At 34.3% G+C, this 23,811-nt stretch overlaps 2 protein-coding genes across 2 annotated transcripts; both read left to right on the forward strand.

Moving 5' to 3' along the window:
- The first annotated feature begins 1,961 nt into the window (after positions 1-1,961).
- Positions 1,962-8,317, forward strand: LOC105329216 (dye-decolorizing peroxidase YfeX). The gene is made up of 9 exons (XM_034472314.2): positions 1,962-2,123; positions 3,856-4,025; positions 4,342-4,533; positions 5,446-5,518; positions 5,824-5,985; positions 6,767-6,840; positions 7,235-7,283; positions 7,462-7,557; positions 7,857-8,317. The coding sequence occupies exons 1-9, from the start codon at positions 2,069-2,071 to the stop codon at positions 8,105-8,107; spliced, it is 1,122 nt and encodes a 373-aa protein (XP_034328205.2). The 5' UTR covers positions 1,962-2,068; the 3' UTR covers positions 8,108-8,317.
- Positions 8,318-11,433: 3,116 nt separating this feature from the next.
- LOC105326627 (uncharacterized) lies at positions 11,434-20,452 on the forward strand. Its single transcript, XM_066069452.1, has 10 exons — positions 11,434-11,571; positions 12,274-12,341; positions 15,716-16,326; positions 16,450-16,518; positions 16,716-16,811; positions 17,020-17,082; positions 17,187-17,507; positions 18,507-18,569; positions 18,939-19,028; positions 19,128-20,452. The coding sequence occupies exons 2-10, from the start codon at positions 12,323-12,325 to the stop codon at positions 19,200-19,202; spliced, it is 1,407 nt and encodes a 468-aa protein (XP_065925524.1). The 5' UTR covers positions 11,434-11,571; positions 12,274-12,322; the 3' UTR covers positions 19,203-20,452.
- Positions 20,453-23,811: the final 3,359 nt, after the last annotated feature.

Below are 23,811 nucleotides of genomic sequence, written 5' to 3' on the forward strand. Positions count from 1 at the left end.
AATTTAAACGCAAGAAAGCATTGAAAGCTAACAAAAAATGGATTTCAGAAGAATCCTAGTGTACAAATTTTTAACAGAAAGATCCATTGATTTTAACATGTTTGACAAAATGGGACCTGTAATCGGTAACCTGGAATCTTTACTAGGTGCAGATCGAATGATGGCATCGGCCTGTATGATTTTCCTAACTAAGAATGTTTCAGATGGATCTTGAAGGCTAAGAAATTTGTGTACATAGCTTATGGCTGAAACATGAGAAGATATACTATTTGGGGAATAGCCAAGAGAAAACAGACAGGCAATAAAATTGCATAATATTGCAGGTGAAAGAGGAATGGAAGTTTTATTTGGAAAGTGTTGAATAAAGAGCTTCCATGTTCTTTTGTAGACATTTTTTGTGTTGTCACATAATGCCGCACCTAAAAGCTGCTGAGCTTGCAAAGTTAAAGTTCCAACAGGGGTTCTGGAATGAGTGTTGGGTTGGGTTCCAATTGAGGCATGTATTGAAAGGCTGCCTGAAACTGGAAACGAGACAATTTGTCAGCTGCGATATTGTATTTGCCAGGTATATGTTTTGCTCGAAAATGAATATTCCATTTCAGGGTTGCTAACACTAGGCGGCGTACTAATTTTATTACAAATCTAAATAGTATGTTGTTCTTACGAGACACTAAATGGATGATATAAACGACGTAAGTAATAACAATTTAAAACTGGTACAAAATTGATATAACTATACAAAGTGTTATATTATGACAAGTAAGTCTTTATATAACTAGATATTATAAAAGTCATAATTGCATAGATACTTTGTGGTATGAAATAGTTGCATAGTCATGAGACTGGGTTACTTAAACACCATAATAATTCATATTGCATAAACTATTTTGCCCGGGGGTGGGGGTCAGAATAAGTATGTGACGTTATTGCAAAATTATAAGTTATATAAAAGACATAAACAGTCAAATTAATTAGTCATTATAACAAGAGGAAAAGTAATAATTACGAAACTCAAAGTCACAAGGTGAACATGCATGATATGATTTTATAGTTATGAGACACTGTATCATTTTGTCTAGCTAAAATGTAAAATGGTATAAAGTGTGAGACATAACATCAATTGTCAAAATATTGTTACACATACAAGTATTTAAATTATTTGATTATTAAATATAATCTGACATAAGGCTGGTGCATATATAATTTTAGAAACATCAATCATACAAGCCCGAAGTGAATTGGCGTTTTTATTTATAGGATTATTGTTTTGTTTTTTTCTTTCCATCCTAGAGAATCAAAATTATGCACTGTAAATGAAGACATGCCGATGCGTTACAGACCAATTGTTTCATGAATCATGAATGAGTCTTAAATATGCAACCAGCTTTGAACTGCTCCAAATATTTCAACCTGCCCTACCATCATAAAAGATCATATTTGCATCTGAAAATGCCTACATGCTACTTATCCATTGTAAGATGTGCCAACTTCAAGACTCCTAGTGCACTTAACTTTACCTCTGTGGCAACGCACTTTTGAAAAAATTACGCACTTTAATTTTTTTTTCAAAATTTTGGACTAAGTGGACGCATTTTGCAAACATTTTTCAAAGTGCGTCATGAGTGTACATCAACATATTTTAATACTATCCAGACTTTCTTTATCAGAAGTTTACAATCCCTTATAATGCATTGTTTTGTGAATTCAGAGAAAATTATAAAAATTTTCAGATAGTATTTTTGCTTGAAACTACAGTACCATATATCATATGTTTATATTGCCAGAACATTAGCCCTGACTTTTATAATTTCTTGCCATATCTATAAGGCCTAACTGTCGCTATAGTATAGTATCAGCGGTATATTGCATCACAGTCCAAAATGTATTCCACGCCAACATTTTATGATTTATTACATAAAACAGAGATCCGCCCATGCCTTATCTCGATCATGTGACGTCGTTGAAGGACGGAACTATTACTATACAGGTCCACTGCGGCGGAGAGAGATTCTCGCACCTTGCACTTATTAACGCCTGACAGTAGCAAGCATTCGTCGATATTGTCAATATGTCAGCTTTGAGAGGAAGCGCCAGACTTTTCAGTCGTGCCAGGCCTTTACTTAGTAAGTATTTCCGCTCAAAACAACCCGCAGAGTCGGCGTTCTAGCATTTTCAGCGTACAGTAATGGCTGCCGAAGTTGTCGAACCTGGCCCAGGCCGACTGTCAGAAACAGGATATCTTGGGAGGACTACCGTATTTACATATTTTAGCTAATGATAGAATTTTTAAACAAATATATAAGGCGTTTTAAAAAAAACGATATCGATATTTAGAGCGAACACATTTAGTGCTGTGAATGTTCTAAATGTTGAAATAAACAAGTTGTGTAACCATGATTTTTCTAATGTGATGTAATGAATTTATATATCATGAAGGACACGACATGTCATGCTATTTCCCGGATTCCACTTCATTTGTTGGCAATTGTTTTTATAAATTTTGATATACGGTGTTTAAATATTTAAAAATATTTTAATAAGTTATAAAAGCTAGTGAAACAGAAAGTAGAAATTACTATGTCAGCAAGTTTAATGGGTTGGGCATAAAAAATGATTCCAAATTTTATTTCAACAATGACATATTATGCAGAGAACCACATACACTGACTTTGTTTAATTATACTTCACCTATTTATAGTAATTGGTCCAATGATAGATGACTGGCCTACATTATAGCTGACCGATTCTCACCACCACTAAATTTTGCATGTTTAATTGTGACATTTCATTGCAAAGGCAAAAATTGATACTTTTCCAGAATTAGTCCTATCCCAGTATACCGGCTAAGACCAGTTATCGGCTAAACTGAGAGTTCGGGTTTAAAGCACGCAACAATCCAAGATTTTTTAATTCAGTCGTCTTTTTCGAATAAAGAAAAGTAAGTTTGCTTGAAAACTTTCTTGAATATGTTTTATACATGAGCTTAAACGATCATTGTTTACCGCTGAGTTTACATCTTTGCACTTTCAGCAGTGGGGGAAGTGACGTAATAAGTTAAAAATAGAATATTACCTCTTTGTGATACGTTATTACATCCCTTCTTTGATTTCACATATAAAATCAATACATCTAACATGTATAAACAAAAGGAATTCACAAATTTCCGACAGATTCGTAGCGCAATTGAACGCCTGATTGCATAATTATGCTTTGAATAGTTTACAATTTGGTGTATTACCGTTTGATAATAAAAGAATAATTATATGAGTTTTGTTTATAATGTATCATGACCCCGACTACTTTAGTCTGACCCCACAAGGGGCATAATTCAAACTACATTTAGCAGAGTAAAACTCGACATGAACACGGATTTTACTATGTTATTATCACGAAGCCGATAACTGGTACAGTAAATTGTAAAAACTCGGCAAATTCGGGGCGCGCTAAAAATCACAAAAAAAAAGATGTTTTGGGTTCTAAATAATGATATAAACTAACAGATTTATAAATAAGGAGTTCCCTTTTTAAAGTACGTCAAGTTTTATCCAAAAATATCAAGAAATAAGGAATTATGAAAAGAAAACGTTAAATTTTAGCCGATAACTGGTACAGTGCCAGTATACCATTGGGTCAAATAAGCAAGCTCGATGCAGCAAGCATTCTTTTAACGAAGAAAAACAGCATAAACTTTTTAGTAATAACATGGTACTATATTGATAAATATAGGATATTAGCATATATAGGATAATGAAGGATATTATGAATCTACCTGCTCATTGATGGAGCTGGGAACCCTGTCAGTGTAAGTTTAAAACTGTATCAAATTTAGATTGAGTATTTTTTTTTTAATTCCAGATCGCAGTTTATCTACACAGACAGCAGCTCATGTGAGCCGCTCCCTGAAGCCCCTGATCCTGGGTTCTGCCCTCGTTGGCTATGGGGTTTATAAGTACATGAACACTGAACAAACTGTCGGCCTGTTCCCAGCAGTCAGTGCCGCTGGTGTTCCCGAGAGCCAGCCATCGGTAAGTTTGAGGAAAAGAGTTTTAGCAAACCTGTTTATTGTCTTCAGTGAGATCGAGTTATAGCGGGATTTTTTCTTCCTTGAAATCGAGTTACTATTAGTTTATTAATGATATCCTGTAGGCCTTAACTTTGAAATGTATGAAAACACAGATATAAAACAGTTGGCTCTAAATTTGATTGATTAAAGTAGAAAATATACCAGCATGTGATTGAAAAGTGACCAAATCTCCACTGTCTTAGATAAACCTAACAAACATGAATTCAAATGAAAATTCTTCAAAGGTGCAATAAAAATCTAATTTTTTTATTTTTAAGGTATATTCACAAGGCAAAAACCATGCCCTGTACTTATGGATCTATGTGAAGCCTGAGGCCAACGCAAAGGAGGTCGCTAAAGCTGTGGCCAAGCTGCAGAAATATGTGGATCAGGTGACTGACCCAAAGATGAGGGATGAGGAGGATGAAATCTGGGCCGGGGTTGGATTTGGACCCAACTTCTATAAACAGGTAACAGTAGAGGAAAGTGTATACAGGTGTATTTACAGTGTATGCAACCGTGTATACAGCCCATACAGGTGTTTATACGGTGTATTCATTTGAGTAAACAGCCCATACAGGTGTGTTAACAGTGCATGCATTTGTATATACAGCCCATAGAGGTGTGTTTACAGTGTATGCATTTGTGTATACAGCCAATACATGTGTATTTACAGTGTATGCATTTTGTATACAGCCCATACAGGTGTGTTAACAGTGCATGCATTTGTGTATACAGCCCATACAGGTGCGTTAACAGTGCATGCATTTGTATATACAGCCCATAGAGGTGTGTTTACAGTGTATGCATTTGTGTATACAGTAAATACAGGTGTGATAACAGTGCATGCATTTGTGTATCCAGCCAATTCAGTTGTGTTGACAGTGTATACATTTGTGTATACAGCCCATACAGGTGTGTTAACAGTGCATGCATTTGTATATACAGCCCATAGAGGTGTGTTTACAGTGTATGCATTTGTGTATACAGTAAATACAGGTTGTTAACAGGGCATGCATTTGTGTATCCAGCCAATTCAGTTGTGTTGACAGTGTATACATTTGTGTATACAGCCCATACAGGTGTGTTTACAGATGTTGTTTGTTGGCTTGGTTTGACCACTTTTTTTCAACAAGGAACAATGATGGACAGTGTGTATGTGTGTGTATACAGAGAATCCATTGTACACAGGTGTGCAAACACTGCATATAGGTGTATATAAAGGTGTGTTTACTGTGTATACTGTGTTGTTTTCCCAAGGTTTTATGGGGAGCGAAGTAGACCAAAAACCCTTGGCTAGCAAAGTGTTCTTTCATTTATCACTTTTAGAAGGATGAATTTTCTATTAAAAATGAAAAAATAATGTGATTCTTTTGTTGTAGATTGGGGGAAAACCCAAGGAGGATTACAATTACCCCCACCGCAAAGGAAACCTGGGAGAAATGCCCAGCTCAGGTAAGTTTGTTGACTGATTCTAAGAATTATTGATTTGCCTTTGTTACCTGTGCTCTATAACTTCAATAGTAATAAATCAGGAGTACTCAGGACTGTCAAGCATCATTGCTTTAATTGTGAGTTATGATTCTGTGCATATCACTGATAAATAACACTCAAATGCATCAGTTTTAATAACTTTAAGGCAGCATTCTGTTTAAGCAACTTTTTGATAGATTGAATTTACAATTTAAAGTGTCCTCTTTACCTTCAGTACTTAAAATTGGTGGATTATAATGTTTCGCCACATTGTTTTTTTTTTGCAGGAGGAGATGTGTTTATCCATGCCAAGTGTAACACCCCCAGCAAGCTGTTTGAGCTGGCCCAGGTTGTGATGAAAAACATGCCTGCCAACAGCGTGGAGTCCTTCGAAGATGTGTACAGCTTCGTCTACAAGAACGGCAGGGATCTCTCCGGCTTCATCGATGGTACGGTTCTTCCTGTTCGCTAGCTTAGTTGTGGTACAAAACACAAATGCTTACAGTAAAACAAGGTTACAGCTAACATGCTTAAAATGAATCCTTGCTTATAGGGAAGTTAAGTTTTATAACCATCATGTTAAAATCGTATTTTAAACTTATTGCATGGATATAATAAATTACAGATATAACAAATCAAAATTAGTCATCACCAATTTACTGTAATGAAAAATATGCTCTGTAATCATTACTATGATAAATGCAAGAAATGAGGTGATGTAATTTGAAATTTAAGTGTCTTCTGTGAGCCAGAATCTTAAAGTCTTGAAAACATATTAGTCTTGACCTTAGGCTGCTTTTGGTGATCAGTTTCTTTCTCTTGGCAGCCAGCTTTTATCTTGGAAGTATGTGCAAAACTGATATAAATATCCTCAAATTGATTTTTCTTTAATAACCAGCAAGGCAGTGTGATTGACTGTATGCTGCTCTTAAAAATAAGCTTCTTATTTCTTCACAAATACCTACTTAGATAAATGGGGTCTTTTTTAAAAAAGGGTGTCTCCAAAATAAATAAACACAGGTAACTGTATACAGGGTTAATTTCGCCCTGCATTATTTTTACCCTTTTACACTTGCAAACTGTTTTGCCCTGTTTTGAATTTTCCCAGTCTTGAATTTGCCCTCTGACAACGAGAGCGAAAGGGGTGTTGAATATTTTTCTGTATACAGTAGTCGATTGAATATTACTCCTATCACTATCTTCATGGTTTTTTTGCAACCTGTTTTGTAGGGACTGAGAATGCTGCAGATGAGGAATCCAGACAGAACATTGCTGTGGACAAAGAAACTGGAGGCAGTTATGTGGTCAGTGAAGTCTCGGGGGAATTAAAATCTAGTTTTAACTTAAAATTTGATCAGTGAACAGTCAGTACTTGTAAAATATATAAGTTAAAGATGTTTTTAATCTAATTTAACTTCTGTTCACTGTTTACTGAATCCTTTATATTATTGTACCAGTAATAAACTGTCAAGGAATGATATGTAAATACAGATGGCCAATGTTCATTGTGCAATCAGATACTAAAAAGTCACAGAATGCATAATTTTCTGATCAGTTTTGGTAACCATTCATGCGCTGCTTCATTTGAATTTTTGAGAGGCTGACAAGATACATCTACTGTAAAACATGTGTACCAGAGCTTTCCGGATATACAAATATCATTAGTATCCATCATCTGATTTCTTTGTTTACCGGTAGATTACCCAAAAGTGGATTCATGATCTCCAGGTGATTGACAAAGAAAAAGGTAATTTTTTTATGGACAGAATTTCAAAACTGGTACATGCAAATCTATAAAGGAACCATGTTCGTTAACGTCAGAACAAAGTGATACATTGGTTAAAGAATTTGTTACTTGGAAATAAAATTTAGAAGTTAAATGCAAAATTAGGCTTACTGAAAGATATTTGTTGTTTGATATTCAGACAAGACTCTGGAATCCTGGGTAGGAAGAAATCGTCCAGACAGCACGGAACTGAGTCGTAAATCTATCACATCCCACGTGGCCAGAATGACTGGAGGTACGCATGCATACACAAGGGCAGAAAAATCGTGGTTGGAAATTCTTCAACCAGTTAAATTATTTTTCTTTTTTTGAGGGAATATATAATGAAAGGTTCTGGCCTACATTGAAGCTATCGGATTTAGAGATATCTGCAAGTGTACATGTGACTGAGTAGAATCTGTCAATATTCTATAGAAGGGATCTGTTTAACAATAAAATAATCAGTCAAACTGAAATATTTGTATTCAATCCATGTGTGAAATTTTTTCAACACATACATGTTCATCTAATGACTAATATGACTTTGTTTTCCAGGAAACAGTTGGCAGCAGGCCAAGCCAGTTGAGATCGTTCGCCAGTCCATGCCTTTCGGATCTCTGAGCTCAGAGGCCGGTCTGTTCTTCATCGGATACGCTGCCTCCCCAATGAATTTTGAGTTCATGCTGGACCGCATGGTTGGAGCACGAGACGATAGCAACTGTGATGACATCATGAGGCTCTCCAAGAACATAAAAGGAACATATTGGTACTTTCCTGGTGCAGATGAACTTAAAAAATTCGCCTGAAGTTCTCGCCTGACTTACAATCAAAATATATAAGAGTCTTTAAATCATTGCATATTTTTTTTATGAACACGCAACGTATCATAGCCATCTACCTGTGTCAAACTAATTAACATGTATACTAATTTGCACAGCGTAGTTTATACTGGTGTTTATTATTCTATTATAATTACAAATACAGATACCAGTAATAAAGTGTTTTGTACATCTTTGTTCATTAGTTTGAGTTGTTGTTTATTATGATCATTACATGAATTGGTTTTAGGAGATATCTTGGCTTCTTTTTATAGATAGTTTTTTTCAGAATCAACATACAAGGTGTGTCAAATCCCCACTCCCTGGTGTCCCTGCATTCAAATTTTAATATTGACATTTATCTTATTTTTTAGCATACAGTATGTAGGTACATGTAAAATGCTTAAAAATTAAGCAATATAGTTATATTTATAGTTAGATGTATTTATGCCCCTTTTCAAAGAAGGGAGTACACATTGCTTTGCTGCTGTTATTGGGTTGGTCCACCAACAATTTTTGACCAGGTAATCTAGTTATGGAATTGGGGAAAATGGCGGGCTCTGCCTAAAAGGTACTCTTATCATATGAATAACTCATACTACGGTTTTCAAGATAGGAAGTTGTTGTTTTGCAGATCAGTTGTACGTAAGTCAGAGATGTGCATATTTTGGATTTTTTAAAATTTGTAATTCATGAAAAAAAGCCAGCTATTGAGCTTTGTCAGTTTTTTGCGAAATATTGCATATTGGGTATCCAAATTTTTTGGATAACTTATCAAGCTAGTAGAGGGCAAAATAGAAAATTGTTATTTTGCAGATAAATTGAACATACATAGTATATCATAGATTACTTTTATTTTGATTTTTTTTATAATTTATAAAAAAAAAAATACAAGCTGTTTAACCATTCCTCTGTATAGGTAGTGTTCATCAATTCAGGGTGACATATACGGACTTTGGATACTAGTCACTCAAAAGAAAACCCGGTTTGCTGTGTCACATTGACAGCTTATCTCTTAATATTGTTCATTTTCTTCACAGAGATTGCACTAATTAAAATTGGTGAGCAGATTTATCATGAGAATATCTAGGTCAAGTTCGGTTTTGAGTGCTATCGAGCAATATTGACAAGAGTTATACCCCTTGAACTCATCAAAATTCCAATTATTGCAGTTTCTGTATATATATTCTTTGCAGGGTTTTAAGCTCGAAAAGTAAATTTAATTTCCATGTTTACCACCCATAGTAAAGGCTTCTGCACCCTTTAAAGTATGTCCTAGGAAGGGGGTATAAAGGTTTCACAAACATCTCTGATAGTATTTCAAATATTGTTATATATTTCAGTTCTGCAGAAGATGTAGGAAATTGGTCAATTTTATAGCTAAAATTTTGAATTTTTTCTGTAATAAATGTTAGCATATAAAAAAAATTATCTTCTGTTAAAGTTTAATGGGGCATTGTCAGGAATTGGTCAAATTTAATTTTTCTTTTTTCATTTATTACAAATGAGTCATAAATAACATTATTACCTAATCAACGGGTTTTTGTTTATTTTATTACAGATTAAATGTGTTCTTTTTTGTATGTGTATACAGGTTTGAAAGTGATCTATTGAACTGCCGGTCAACAAACTGTGATCTATTGGACCGCCGGTCAATAGACTGCGTTATATTATGTTTATTTTACTATTGTTCTTAAAATTTATCTTTTAGGTCATCTTAGTATTGATTAACAATGACCTGAATGCATAATGGTATGAAAACCTGTAATTTATAAATGTGAACACAAAATACTAAAAACGGAATTAGGTAATAAAACAATTATTTAATGCCTGAACAGTCAATAGACCCGATTTTTTTTCCCTTGGTGCAGGGAACAGCTCAGTATGATCTATTGCCCTCGGCCGTTGGCCTCGGGCAATAGATCATACTGAACTGTTCCCTGCACCAAGGGAAAAATATTCGGGTCTTTTGACTGCTCAAGCATTAAATAATTGTATATTATTTATTGTCATTTATGTCTCTGATTACAATGCTTATAAGCAATGCATTTCTAATGATCACTCAAAATTGAGTGTCAGTGTTGAGTTACAATCAAGATACAGGGCTCAAAATTCTTTGATCGTTATGCAAACAAAGCTTGTGCCTTGTTTACATTGGTTTATAATATTACGGTAAAATTAATTGAAGCTCATTTTTCTATCTATACTTATTCTTTTCGATCATAAATACACAGTTTCTGGCGTTTGTCACATTCTTTTTCGGTATTAATCTGGAATTTCGTTATAAACGAAGAATTATATGAGTCCTGTATCTCGATTACTTGACGATTGAAGGTAAAATTTAATGATCAGTTTACCATTAAAAAATGCCTTACTCACTAAAGCCAGAGACATAAATAAATAGTATTTATATACGTCTCTCTTAAAACACTCAAAACGGAAAAATAATTCTTGACCAAATCATCACCATATATATATACATATGCTCCGTTTCTATACAGTGATCACAGATGCACTGCTTAATTTTACTTTCACATAAAATTGCAATATTGAAACTTTGTATACGTTAAGAATGAAATATATATAAGTGAACTAAATTCGTGATAATTCAGTGTAAACATGGTAAAGGTTAAATTAATAGCTTTGATATGGGGTACGCAACCCATATGTATTCTTGTTTACCGCAAGCTAGGACCCTTTTACATGTTTTAGGTTTTTTTTCTATGGGGGTTATTTCTCTTCATGTTCAATCAGAGGAAGAATGACACTAATTGCCTGAATCTTTTTTTTCTCTAAATAAACTGTGCTTTGTTATACCGGAGGTGATCTATTTTTGAACTGGAATTATAAATAGCGTTCATTTCGTGTCGGTGGTCACCCTCGACTTGCGTTCAGATTTTTCAGAGGGTCAGGTTCGGAGCCCACACCTGTAGATCCGCGCACGACAGCGAGTAGAAGTGAAAGTAGTTCACAAATATTGTTATGATTCCTACAGATTCGACCACTTTTTTATGACACATAATGCATAGTGTTTTTATTATTAAGTGAATTTTGTATTGGTTGTGTTGGAGCTCATATGGAGCCTCGAAATATATCCATGAATACGTACTACTGTACGACCTCATTCTAGTTTACAGCTGGATTAGGGTCTAATACTTTGAACATGTTCATTATGACCCTTTTTATTATGAACTTAGTAAGTCAAACTTTATTGTCATATATACATTTACATTCACTTTTGGGTAACACTTTTGGTTGTGGCTATCAGAGACATAAATATATGTGTGTGTGGCTATTTATATCATAAGGGATTTTCGGATCAGATTGTCATCTTCGCTAGCCATGCAAGGGTTTCCGATTCACTCTGCTCCTCTAAAACTTGTTTCAACGAGGGGATTGGGCAATGAGCATCAGTGCTGACCAGGTTTCTAATCACTTCCAACTTAAAAGAAGTAAGTTAACGGCTATTAATGCATGTTCTCGAATATACTGTACTCTAACCGTGAGCTGGCCTCAGGATCATGAAGCATTTTGATTCAGACTTAAGTCAAAGTCTTAAAAAGTTATAAAATAATTGTTTATATAAATATGAAAATTTAAATTTGTAATTAAAAACATTATATCGAGACATTGTAAATAGCATTCCAATTTTGCCAGTGTCTTCAATCAGGAGACATTAAAGCAATATATGAGCTGTATTTTTTAGAATTTTATTTTGTTGTAAAAACCTGCTAATATGCTAAGTCTGCATGTAACTTAAACTTTTATGATAAATAAGGTTGGAAAAAATCATTAGTTTTTGTCAGAGGAAAGATATTTCTTCTAAGGAACATATAGCAAATCAATTTTTGTACAGGACGACAATAATTCAATTTCGCTCCAATTATAAGGCTCCTTAACGGCCTGTTTCACAAAAATTTGGCGAAAGAAAATTTAAAAACCATGATATTTTTGTCATTTTATTAGAAAATTACATTTTCCTTAAAAAACATTTCATCATGAAAATTGCAGCTCATATTGCTTTAAGTTATTAATGAAACTGACGGCTCTCGGGGTGATATACAGCAACCTCGGGCTAATATAGGATGCGATTATAAAATTTGCCATGTATATAATAATCTAATATATTTTATATATTTTATATATAATTTTAGGGATCCCTGATCTCAGAGGATTGAAATATCTTCAAGAGCTGGGTGAAATATGGACCTATCAAGACTTGGTAAGATTCTTTCACCCAAACCATTATATACATGTACTTAAATATGCCAGAGGGAATTCAAGCACTACATGAACAAAATATTGTAAGTAAACATATGTATCTTAATGTTGTGATTTGTAATGGGATGAGAGAAATAATGACAGAACAGAGAGGGATTCAAACCCTAGTCAGGTGCTCTACCAACTGAGCTATCTGGCGCCTGTATTTATAATAATTTAATCCATGCAGGCCTGAGGGGATGTGTAGCGCTTGATTCAATTCTTTTATGTGATCAAGATTTAAAACAATTATTCTACATGTATTATCATATGTTTCATTATATAGATAATTATGACTATTAAACAATTAAAGCTTATATTTGATTGCCTTAAGATTTAGTACTGGTATTTGTCTGATTGAAATTTTTAGCTCATGCACCTAACCCAAAGGAATCCGGGATGGGTGCACCCATTCCGTTTCACTCTGGGATGGTTGTAATAACGTTTTATACCAAACAAAAACTCAAAAACTTTTAAGTACAGTGGGGCCTCAGATATCCGGACGCCAGATAACCGGATGCTTCAGTTTACGGACGATTTTATTTGGGAACAGATTTTTTTATACGTTATTTTGTCTCATTTATCCGGAATTCCGCGTTCCGGATCCGGACGGTCTGTTTTTACCACAAAACACTGATTTACTACTAATCTTGCTTCATTTAACCGGACGGTAAAATTTGATGATACCCTACTCAGTACAAAAGATTACCCCTGTCAATTAAGTTTCACACCTTTTTTACGTTTTAGACCCTCATGAGTAGCTTGTATAAACACACTGACTTCCCAAATCTCTTTCAAATATTGGAAAATTGCGAACAACAGTGTATCACACACAAATCACACTTGGACACAAAGAATATAGCTAGATTCGGTTATCATTATTGTCCGGTTAATATTTCATGACAAAATAATAAAATAAAGCAGAGTTCTTTATATCTAAAAACGTTCATAACAACAGACAACTCTAGTATGTGTTGCTAAATGGTATGAAAGGCAAATAAACCTAGTATCAACACTGGGAGCCATTGTATACAAATACATTATCATTCATGACAACAATAGACATATTTCAGATATCCGGACGCTTCACCTATCCGGACGATTGGACCTGGGAACGAAAGCGTCCGGATAACTGAGGCTCCACTGTATATTTATTTCATAAATATTTTGGTTAATTTACTTTAAATTTACATCTTTAATACGTCATTCATAATTACGCCTGTAATCAATATGAAACATTCCCACATGAACAATTTCAGCACGAAACAGAAAAGGAGCGAACCATCTCAAGTCGAAACATGTTTAGGTGCAAAACATTCTGAAGGCTCAAGTGAGATTTTCTTATCAACATTTGTTCATTGTCTGTTTTTGTTGTTGTAAACTTTACACATTAATTTTTCATTTTCTTCTCTAGAACCACGGTGACTACACAAATTTCCAGCCAAACTTGGCTCAAAGAATCACTGGGTGAAGGGGATTCAAGTTTGTTCAAATTAAATGCCACACTCTCATTAAAGTGGAGACTATTTAGAATTATTGTCTGTAATTTTCAAATATCTTCTCAAAAACCATTTGACCAGAAAAGCTCAAATTTGTGTGGAAGCATCAGTTCAAATCATGGTCCTTGGTGGTAGGGTGGGGCCACAATGGGGGAATGAAGATGAAAATCTTTTTCTCAAAAACTTTTAGGCCAGACAGTCGCAACATTAACGTCGTGATTGTTTGATTTCCCATGTAACTGTCCCACTTTTCTTTCATAAATCTTAAATAGTTAAGTTGGTTCTGAGATATAAAGAGAATCATAATGATTAAATATTTTTGATTTAATCATATTTGTCTACATCGTAATTGCTCATATCGGCTTTTTCATTCCCATGACATCGCCCTGTCACATGACTTTCTAAACCAATGAGATATTTAAACAATAAAATGCTTTCTTTGGTGATTCATTCGGGATATGAAGGTAGTGACATTGAAGAAAAAATACATAACCCGCGTTAGTGGGTTATGTAACAGTGGGTTATGTAAATTTTTTCTGCAATAATCACTACCTTCATAACCCGAATGAATCATCAAAGAAAGCATTTTATTGTTTATATTAACATCTTTCTTTAAGCTAATTGATAAATTGATTAGGAAAAGTAAGTAAAATTCACTGAATTACTGTTAATGTACGGAAGTACGTTAGCTAAAAGAAACAGCCAAATCGTCTCCTGTGAGACTTTGAATCTGACATCGTCATGGTTATTTCGTGCAGTCCGTGATTTTTCCTAGGTCGCTATAGGTTTGGACCAATCGATAAACAGGGCATGTCGATATCTGTCCTGTCATTTTCTTGTCAGTTTCAGCAGCTGCAGATTTCGACCAATCGATAAATGGGCGTTTAGATTTCAGTCTGGCTGTTTCTATAGAGCTATGAATTAACTATAAGTTTTTGTAAGAAAGAGAGGGAATCATACTTGGTAGATGTAAATATAATAGAATAATCATATTGAGGTATAATATTAAATCCTGTGCATATCTGTATCTTATTGGGCGGCATCTTTTCTCACTTTCAACTATGTCTACTGAATATGGATCGTGTATATCGATCATTCGTACCATGGAATGCATAATCGCACGTCCAATCACATTGGCGCACGTTCAATCATCCGATCACCCAGTCTCTCGCGCGTTCCTATCGTATTATCTTTCAACAGTTGCTTTCATTGTACAACAGTTGCATACAGTCACAAGATATATCGCAAGATTCAATGTGTTTACATTGCACAACGCTCGCTTGGATCGTGCGAAATTCATATGTGTACTTTTTTCATATGCGATTATTTCGGCAAGAATTAACGGTTCATATCTAATTATTTTGGTCACACGAATATTTGGTCACTTCTGCTCGTGCGCCAATTGTGAAAGGGGCTTTATATACTAGTACATAGTACAAATATATATACAGATGTTCATGATTCAAGAGAATAAATCTCAATGTCCTTGTTTATTTTAAAGCTGGTGGATCAAAGATTGCCAAAATATCAAAATTTTGATACATTTGTATTTAAATTCTCACCCTTTTTTTTTTAAGTTTTAAAACAAAAATAAGTGTAAAATTTGAATGCTTTACAATAGTTATTTTTTGTTATTCTACCGAGGGGCCATATGGTACATTATCCTTTGAATGCCCATATAAAGTCATTGTTGCTCAGGTGAGCGATGTGGCCCAATGGGCCTCTTGTTTGTAATCCAGTTCACATATAACTTGGGTAGACATTCAGAGCTCATTTCTTAAATAACTTATTTCAATTTTGCTAAGTATAAAAATTAATTGGTTTCTTAATCCTTCAGCAAGCTTCCAGTCCTTACTGATTGTTAGTTGCGGAGATGTGGAGAGAAATCCGGGTCCTCCTAAAAAGGAGGCTTGTAAATCAGAAGTGTTGCGACAATTCATGCGATGCATACAGTCTGATCTTGTCCAGCTTGTCTACGAGGCAACCCAGCAGGAACCACCTAAACAACTGTACAAAAAAGCTCCTCCTGGATGGGATGCGTTTGACGAAGACATTAAATTTAAGAATGTGTGCAATTCAAAGAGAGAAGGCAATAAGACATTTGATAAGCTTGTTAAACTATGTAAAAAAGAGGCCGAAGACCTTATTGCAAAGAATGTTTCAGATGTCATTGTTTGCTATGAGAACCTTAGGGATTCGAAAAAAGATTCTGATGATACAAAACTATGGAAGCTTGCCTTACAAAATTATGTGTCCCAAAATAAATCGATGAAAAACAAAAGCACAGTTATAGATCACATTGATGAGAAATTTCTGATTGAGGTTATTAAAAAAGGAACTGAAGGGGTTAAGCAAGGACACATATGCTCATCTTCTGAGGGTATGAGAGACATCTCCAGGGCCTTCAATGATTTCATAGCTGCTGTTGAAAAGAATATGGAGCAAATAGTATGTTATATGTCTCGTCATTGCTTGATAAATCCTTCTTAACAGGCATTTCTCAAATGGTAGTTACATTGTAAGAAGTATTAGCTGAACTACCGTAGATATTTTCTTCTTCTTCTCCCTCAGTTAAAGAAACCCAATACTGCAGGGAAAAAACGGCCAGTAACTGCTGAAGACCAGGATACAATGAGCAGGGTATATGCATACACATAAAAATAATGTATTGAAGACAAGGTTTTAATTAGCTCACTTTCACATGTAGTGAAATGGCACGTAGATATATATACACAATGTCAAAATATAAGTATGGTGACAATAACTACACAATACAAATATGTACAACGTACAAATATAAATACCTGTTGAATTATTTTTCTTCAATTCAAATTTAGATGGAGCTTTTTTCAGTAAGAAAGAAGATGAAATTATTGGATTCTGTGTACGCTCATGCAGAAACATTTGCTGAAAAAGAAAAGCCCAAACCAGAGGTATGTATGTTTTTGATAATTGGACCCTAAAAGCATGCATTGATATATATATATATATATATATATATATATATATATATATATATATATATATATATATATATATATATATATATATATATATATATATATATATTTATATATATTACATTACCTGTACCTATCAAAATTAATATTAATATATATATTTTTAACACTTACCTTTCAGCTTTCATTGCCTCCCTCACCAAATTACAATGAAGTCCTCAAATCAGAAGACATTGACCTTCAGGTAATTTTCAAGCAATTTAAGCAGATATGATTGCATGCTTTATGCAGAAGATATACATGTACAAAAAAAGTATGTACTGTACCAATTTACTAATCCCATTACAGGATCCAGAACGTCATCAGGTGTTTTATCCAAAGCCATCAAATAGTCTACCACAGATGAAGCAACCACAACAGGTTGAACAACAACAGGTTGAACAACAACAGATGGAACAACAACAGGTTGAACAACAACAACAACAGATGGAACAGGTTGAACACCAACAGATGGAACAACAACAGGTTGAACAACAACAGATGGAACAACAGTGGGTTGAACAACAACATATGGAACAACAACGGGTTGAACAACAACAGATGGAACAACAACAGATGGAACAACAACGGGTCGAACAACAACAGATGGAACAAGAGATTGAATCACAGGTTGAACCAGTTTTGTAAAAATTAATTGATTGCTTAATCAATTCACGTACTTATTAACTTTTGTTATTCAAGGACATAATGTTGAATTTCTTCTCTCTTTAGCTCACCTGAACAAAAGGTTTAAGTGAGCTTTTCTGATCACCTGTTGTCCGTCGTTTGTCTGTTTGTAAACTTTTCACATTTTTGACTTCTTTTCTAGAACGACATGGCCAATTTTAACCAAACTTAGTACAAAGAATCTTTATGGGAAGGGGATGTGGAATTGATAAAAAAAAGGACACAACCGTTTTTAGAAGGGAGGAAATTTCAAAACTGTGAAAATAGGGTGCATGCTTCTCAAGATACACTGCACCAAAAAGCCAATATTTTCAAGAAATCTTATATATATAGTGAAGATTCTAAATTGTTATAATTGCAATCCCTGGGGCCCAAGGGGGGTTTAATGTTTAAAAATAGAAGCAAATATAAAAAATTTTAAAATCTTCTCCTCAATAACAACAATGCTACAATTTGTGCGATTACTATGCAAACATTCTCGTAAACTTATATTCTAAATTGTTTAAATTGTGTTACCGGTACATTACTATAAATTAAAGCATTCTAAGATACTATAGATTCTCAGATGTTAAAATTGTGTCTCATGGACCAATACAGGAGCCCCAGATCATGAGACGAGTTTAAAGTCCAGTATAGAAACATAGTGGGAAAATATCTTTAATTTTTTTTTTAAGAACTACAATGCTACAGTTTGTAAAATTGTCACAATTCAACTAAATAACTTTTTAACAGAATTTTATTTAGGCTATGAATACAAAATATTTTTAGCAACCAAAAACACACCAATTTTTTTCTCCAAAAATGCAAGATATAAATTATTGTGGATTTAGAGGAGGGTCGGGTTCAGGGCTTTTTCTGCATATATTCTACTGTTACATTACATGTACCTTTTACATTTTTGGAACAAAATTAATATATATTTTTACAACACTTACCTTTCAGCTTTTATTGCCTCCCTCACCATATTGTGATGGAATCCTCGAATCAGAAGACATTGACCTTCAGGTAATTTAAAAGCAATTTAGGCAGGTATGAATGCATGCTTTATGCAGTATACAAACTTGTACAAGATAAGTACTTTATATTAATAATAAATGTAAGTTTTGTAAGAATCTTTAACATGAGTTTATCATAGAAAGTTTTACCTAAATGTGGTGTCTATGTTGTTTTGAGCTCAGTGTGTTTAAACAAAAATATTTGGATCATTTTGCAATTCATGCATATTCTTTCTCTTATAGTAATTGAGATTGGCAATATTGTGCAGGTATAAAAAATAAATGATTAAAATTTTCAACAAACATTATTAGTTTATTACTGGTAGCGTATTTTAAAATTATTTCTGCATAAAAATTACCTGTATGATAATTTTTAAAGGGTGGATCAACCAAAACTATACCAATGGTGCAAAATACATCAGACATGATCTTTACTCTTCCAACTCAACAAGACTCTACAGATTGTCTGGTATTTATTTTTTTTTTCTGATTTTTCTTTAAACATACAGATCACTCACTACTATCCTTATATGCAGTTACCTTAAATATGCATATTTAATTTTCTTAGTCTGAAAGCACCTTTGAAGATGAAGCCTTAAAAAGTATGCCATTACAAGATGTCATCAGGAACTATCTTTATTAATGTCAGGATTGTAATCTGAAGGGGAATTTTAGGGGAAAATTGTTACAACCAACAGCCATTGTGCAGCTACCACTAACCATTGTGTGCCTAGACAATTAATGAAGCATATCTGAACATGGTGCAGAAAATCAATCTGAAAATCATTAGATCTGTCTTCCATTATTTAATGACAAATGTTCAGCTCTTGGCAAAAGTGACCACGAGACTTTGATGATAGATCTTTCAGTAGATATATCTCATCAAACAGATAACTCGTCATACAAGTAAAGCCCGGTTAAATTGATTCCAGTAAATGACATTGTCTCTTCCAGGCCAACGCCTGTTTCAAGGCACAGTTAGATCACTCTTACTATCTGGAAAGTCATATGTTCCACTTTGATTATGTAACAGTATACCTCTATTACAAGGCACCCCTGTGATTTGCAGATGCAGCCATTCACTGCATTAGTCCTGAGTGTAATATATGAAAATAATAGTTGTGTATTTCAATACTGGGAGCCCTGAAGATAGGTCCGAAATGTCATACATGTGTATATTCATATATGATATTAATTTACAGTATGCTAGTCAAACAAGTGGTATTTCCAGCATCAGTATTTCAGTGCCATGGCTACCTATATGTTGAAGTGATTTTAAAAGTCCCTACCCCTGTCTTAATGTATTTTAACTTCAATGTCTTGGAATTATTTATTTATTTATGTATGTTCACAGAGATTATGATGTTAAGTGTTATTGACTTTTTCATATACTGTGGAATCATTAAATTTCGTGGGGGCCAATTTTCGTGGATTGCTTAAATTTTACAAGTTCGTGGGGACGTAATTTCGTGTATTCTATTAAACCTACAAAGGAAATATGACTTTATTACCATAATTTATTGATTCGTAGAGGATGTTAATATTCATGGATGATAGGTACCCACAAATTCCACGAAAATTGAGCCACCGCGAAATCTAATGATTCCACAGTAATCAGCACATATAGTACTCAAAGCTATAGCCATAGGTTTCATTATATTGATATACATGTACCTGTATACATGCATGTATTTTTTATGAAAATTGTTGACTCAATTTATTTTTATTGTGATCTTTATTAGTTATATGTGTAACAGGTGTAGAAAGTGAAGTCTCAACCAGGACTCGAACCAAGTGAGAGATTGTGACCCGATATATCGACTGACAGTCACACATCTGTTAACCCGGTGACATATGAATCATTCTTTTTGATTTTTAGGAGATGGGTATAAGAATTACCGGTAAAAGTATGTAGAGGTTATATATTTTGTATTATGAGGAAAATATGTAACATATCAGGTGCCTGTGCACATACCTTTGGTTAAATCTTTCTACATTATTTTGTCATTTAAAATACTTGTCAGCCGAATGCCTATGTCCTCCTTTTTTTTTTTTAAAGGGGACAGGTCAGTCTTTCAAAATGGCATACAGTTTTTTGGTTTATGCCAAGTTGTGTTCTATTATGTAATTCCAAATCACATAATTCATCTCTTAAACAATGTCATGTAACATTTCTAATTGCCAAAGAGAGTATAGAACTCTTTGTACTATGTAGCAACATATATGTTGAAAGATATTTGTCAAATTTGTGTGTGTGAGTGCATGTGGGGGGGGGTATTGTTACTTGATGCAGACAAATTGAATACTGCGCGTTGGCGCGGTATGATAATTTATCCCCACCGCCTTAGTGTGTTATAGGACCACTGACATCCAAAAATAAGCATCCAATGCTTATATTTATATTCATGTTGATGTTAATTTGTATATGAAGTATTTGTGTATAGTTGCTTTAGACCCTTAGTCAGGGAAATGAAACATACATAGAACAGCCATATTAACATGGTATTTAGTTTGCTTCCATGACCAAAATATAGTGCTAGAAACTTTGTAGAGAAAAATCTTTTTTATTAACGAGCAGATATGATTTCATGATCGATTATTTTCTATAAGTACATATCAAATTAGTTATGTAATTATGAACGTTTCATTTAATCTTACACTAATAAATACACTTAAAACGCGTGATGGGCTCTATATTTCTGCTTATGGCGCCGGAATAGGCTAAGTTTATTCACAGTAAATTGAATGTTGCAGATTTCCAGTGCAAACATCAAGGGAAATATACACTGAATGTAAACATATGTAATTCCCCCCTGTTAATGTGTTCGGAATGTTTTCTTTATCGTTGCTAAGTATGTCATAAATTCAGAGGTGCTCGAATGAAAGTTCACGAGACTTCACCGAGATTTGTTCAGTTCCTGTGAAATTTCGAGCGGAAGTATAAGTGTTCGGATAATATTCTCAAAATACGTAAGTACTGGTCGATAGTCATATCATATCCTACTTTGATTTTTGTTAAAACATCAACATCTTTTCAGATGTATGTCTTATTTCACCATCTAGCGGTTTTCTTAAATTAAACGATGATATTTAGAACAGAGTTATCGTTCGTGTTTAACCATGTGTAGAGTGGTTGAAAATATAAACATTTGGGTTATTTAATAAAATCATAGCCATGTTTGATGCTTGTGGTGTGCAATACCATGTTTTTTAAAAAATAATGGGTGAATTTTTTGCCTAAAAACTTAGTATATCGAGCCATTTTCAAGGAACATTCTGCATAAAATAGTACAGTCTGTTTCATTATTGATGTTATTACTAGGTCAGGCGCGGATGGAAAATTAATTCTTAAGGGTGATCTAGCTCTACTACGCAATATGTTAATTGTTGCAACAGCAGAAAAAAACTATTTTTTGTATTGTCACAGTTATTTCTAGAACACAATTTATCCACAAATTAATGAAGATAAAGTTTAATATGACTATACAAGTACCTAGATTCTCTAAAATAGACTATAAACGATTTTTACTGCGAAACTGAAAGGGTCCAATAAAACCACATGGTCTTAAATTTAAATGACAATAACATTCACAGGGGTGTAATTGAATGTTTCTTTTTAATGAAACAAGTGTCATAAGACACTCTAAACTGAGCAAGCATTACAGCTAGCATAATCAGGCATTGCTGTAGGTCTGTAGCTCCTGGCCTGAAAAAATTCGGATGGTTAATTGTCTATCCAAACTTCTTCAGACCGGAAGCTAATGACTAAATTGCAACTAACTTATAGGCATTCCAAAGCTCTTAATCTCCTCACCTATTTTAAATTTTTATCAGAATTAAATCTGTTCTCATTTATGTGTTGTGCAAAAGAAGTGGTGAATCTTTTTTATGTATAATACTATTTTAATGATCTTCTTGACCTCTGAGAGAGCAGCTATCAATGCTTTTGCAGCTTTTTAGCTCACCTGAGCCAAAGGCTCAAGTGAGATTTTCTGATCACAATTTGTCCGTTGTCTGTCGTTGTCGTCGTTGTCGTTAACTTTTCACATTTTCATCTTCTTCTCAAGAACCACTGGGCAGATTTCAACCAAATTTGGCACAAAGCAGCACTAGGTGAAGGGGATTCAATTTTGTTCAAATGAAGGGCCACGCCCTCTTTAAAGGGGAGATAATTGAGAATTATTGAAAATTTGTTGGTATTTTTCAAAAATCTTCTTCTCAAAAACTATTTGGCCTGAAAAGCTAAAACTTGTGTGGAGGCATCCTCAGGTAGTGTAGATTCAAGTTTGTTCAAATCATGGTCCCCGGGGGTAGGGAGGGGCCACAGTTGGGGGATCAAGTTTTACATAGGAATATATAGAGAAAATCTTTAAAAATCTTCTTCTCAAAAACTATTGGGCCAGAAAAGCTCAAATTAAAATGGGAGCATCCACAGGTAGTGTAGATTCAAATTTGTTCAAATCTTGGTCCCCGGGGGTAGGGTGGGGCCACAATGGGGGGATCAAGTTTTACATAGGAATATATAGAGAAAATCTTTAAAAATCTTCTTCTCAAAAACTATTAGGCCAGAAAAGCTCAAATTAAAATGGGAGCATCCACAGGTAGTGTAGATTCAAGCTCGTTCAAATCATGGTCCCCGGGGGTAGGGTGGGGCCACAATTGGGGGATCAAGTTTTACATAGGAATATATAGAGAAAATCTTTAAAAATCTTCTACTCAAAAACTATTAGGCCAGGAAAGCTCAAATTTGAGTGTAAGCATCCTCAGATAGTGTAGATTCAAGTTCGTTCAAATCATGGTCCCCGGGGGGTAGGGTGGGGCCACAATAGGGGGATGAATTTTTACATAGGAATATATAGAGGTAATCTTTAAAAATCTTCTTCTCAAAAACCTATTAGGCCAGAAAAGCTCCAATTATAATGGAATCATCTTCAGGTAGTGTAGATTCAAGCTCGTTCAAATCATGGTCCCCGGGTGTAGGGTGGGGCCATAATGGGGGGGATCAAGTTTTACAAAGGAATATATAGAGAAATCTATAAAAATCTTCTTCTCAAAAACAATTTGGCCAGAAAAGATCAAATTAAAATGGAAGCATTCTCAGGTAGTGTAGATTCAAGTTTGTTCAAATCATAGTCCCTGGGGGTAGGGTGGGGCCACAATGGGGGGATCAAGTTTTACATAGGAATATATATTAAAAATCTTCTTCTCAAAAACTATTAGGCCAGGAAAGGTCAAATTTGAATGGAAGCATC

This window comes from Magallana gigas, chromosome 8 (genome assembly GCF_963853765.1).
Source record: "Magallana gigas chromosome 8, xbMagGiga1.1, whole genome shotgun sequence".
Classification (NCBI taxonomy): Eukaryota; Metazoa; Mollusca; class Bivalvia; order Ostreida; family Ostreidae; genus Magallana; species Magallana gigas.

Bases quoted from the DNA above. Each gene is read 5' to 3' on its own strand.
- LOC105329216 (XM_034472314.2), top strand. From the start codon at position 2,069: ATGTCAGCTTTGAGAGGAAGCGCCAGACTTTTCAGTCGTGCCAGGCCT. The intron at 2,124-3,855 runs GTAAGTATTTCC...TTTTAATTCCAG, and splicing joins TCGTGCCAGGCCTTTACTTA to ATCGCAGTTTATCTACACAG. The intron at 7,558-7,856 runs GTACGCATGCAT...TTTGTTTTCCAG, and splicing joins CGTGGCCAGAATGACTGGAG to GAAACAGTTGGCAGCAGGCC.
- LOC105326627 (XM_066069452.1), top strand. The intron at 17,083-17,186 runs GTAATTTTCAAG...ATCCCATTACAG, and splicing joins CAGAAGACATTGACCTTCAG to GATCCAGAACGTCATCAGGT. The intron at 17,508-18,506 runs GTTGAACCAGTT...CTTACCTTTCAG, and splicing joins AACAAGAGATTGAATCACAG to CTTTTATTGCCTCCCTCACC.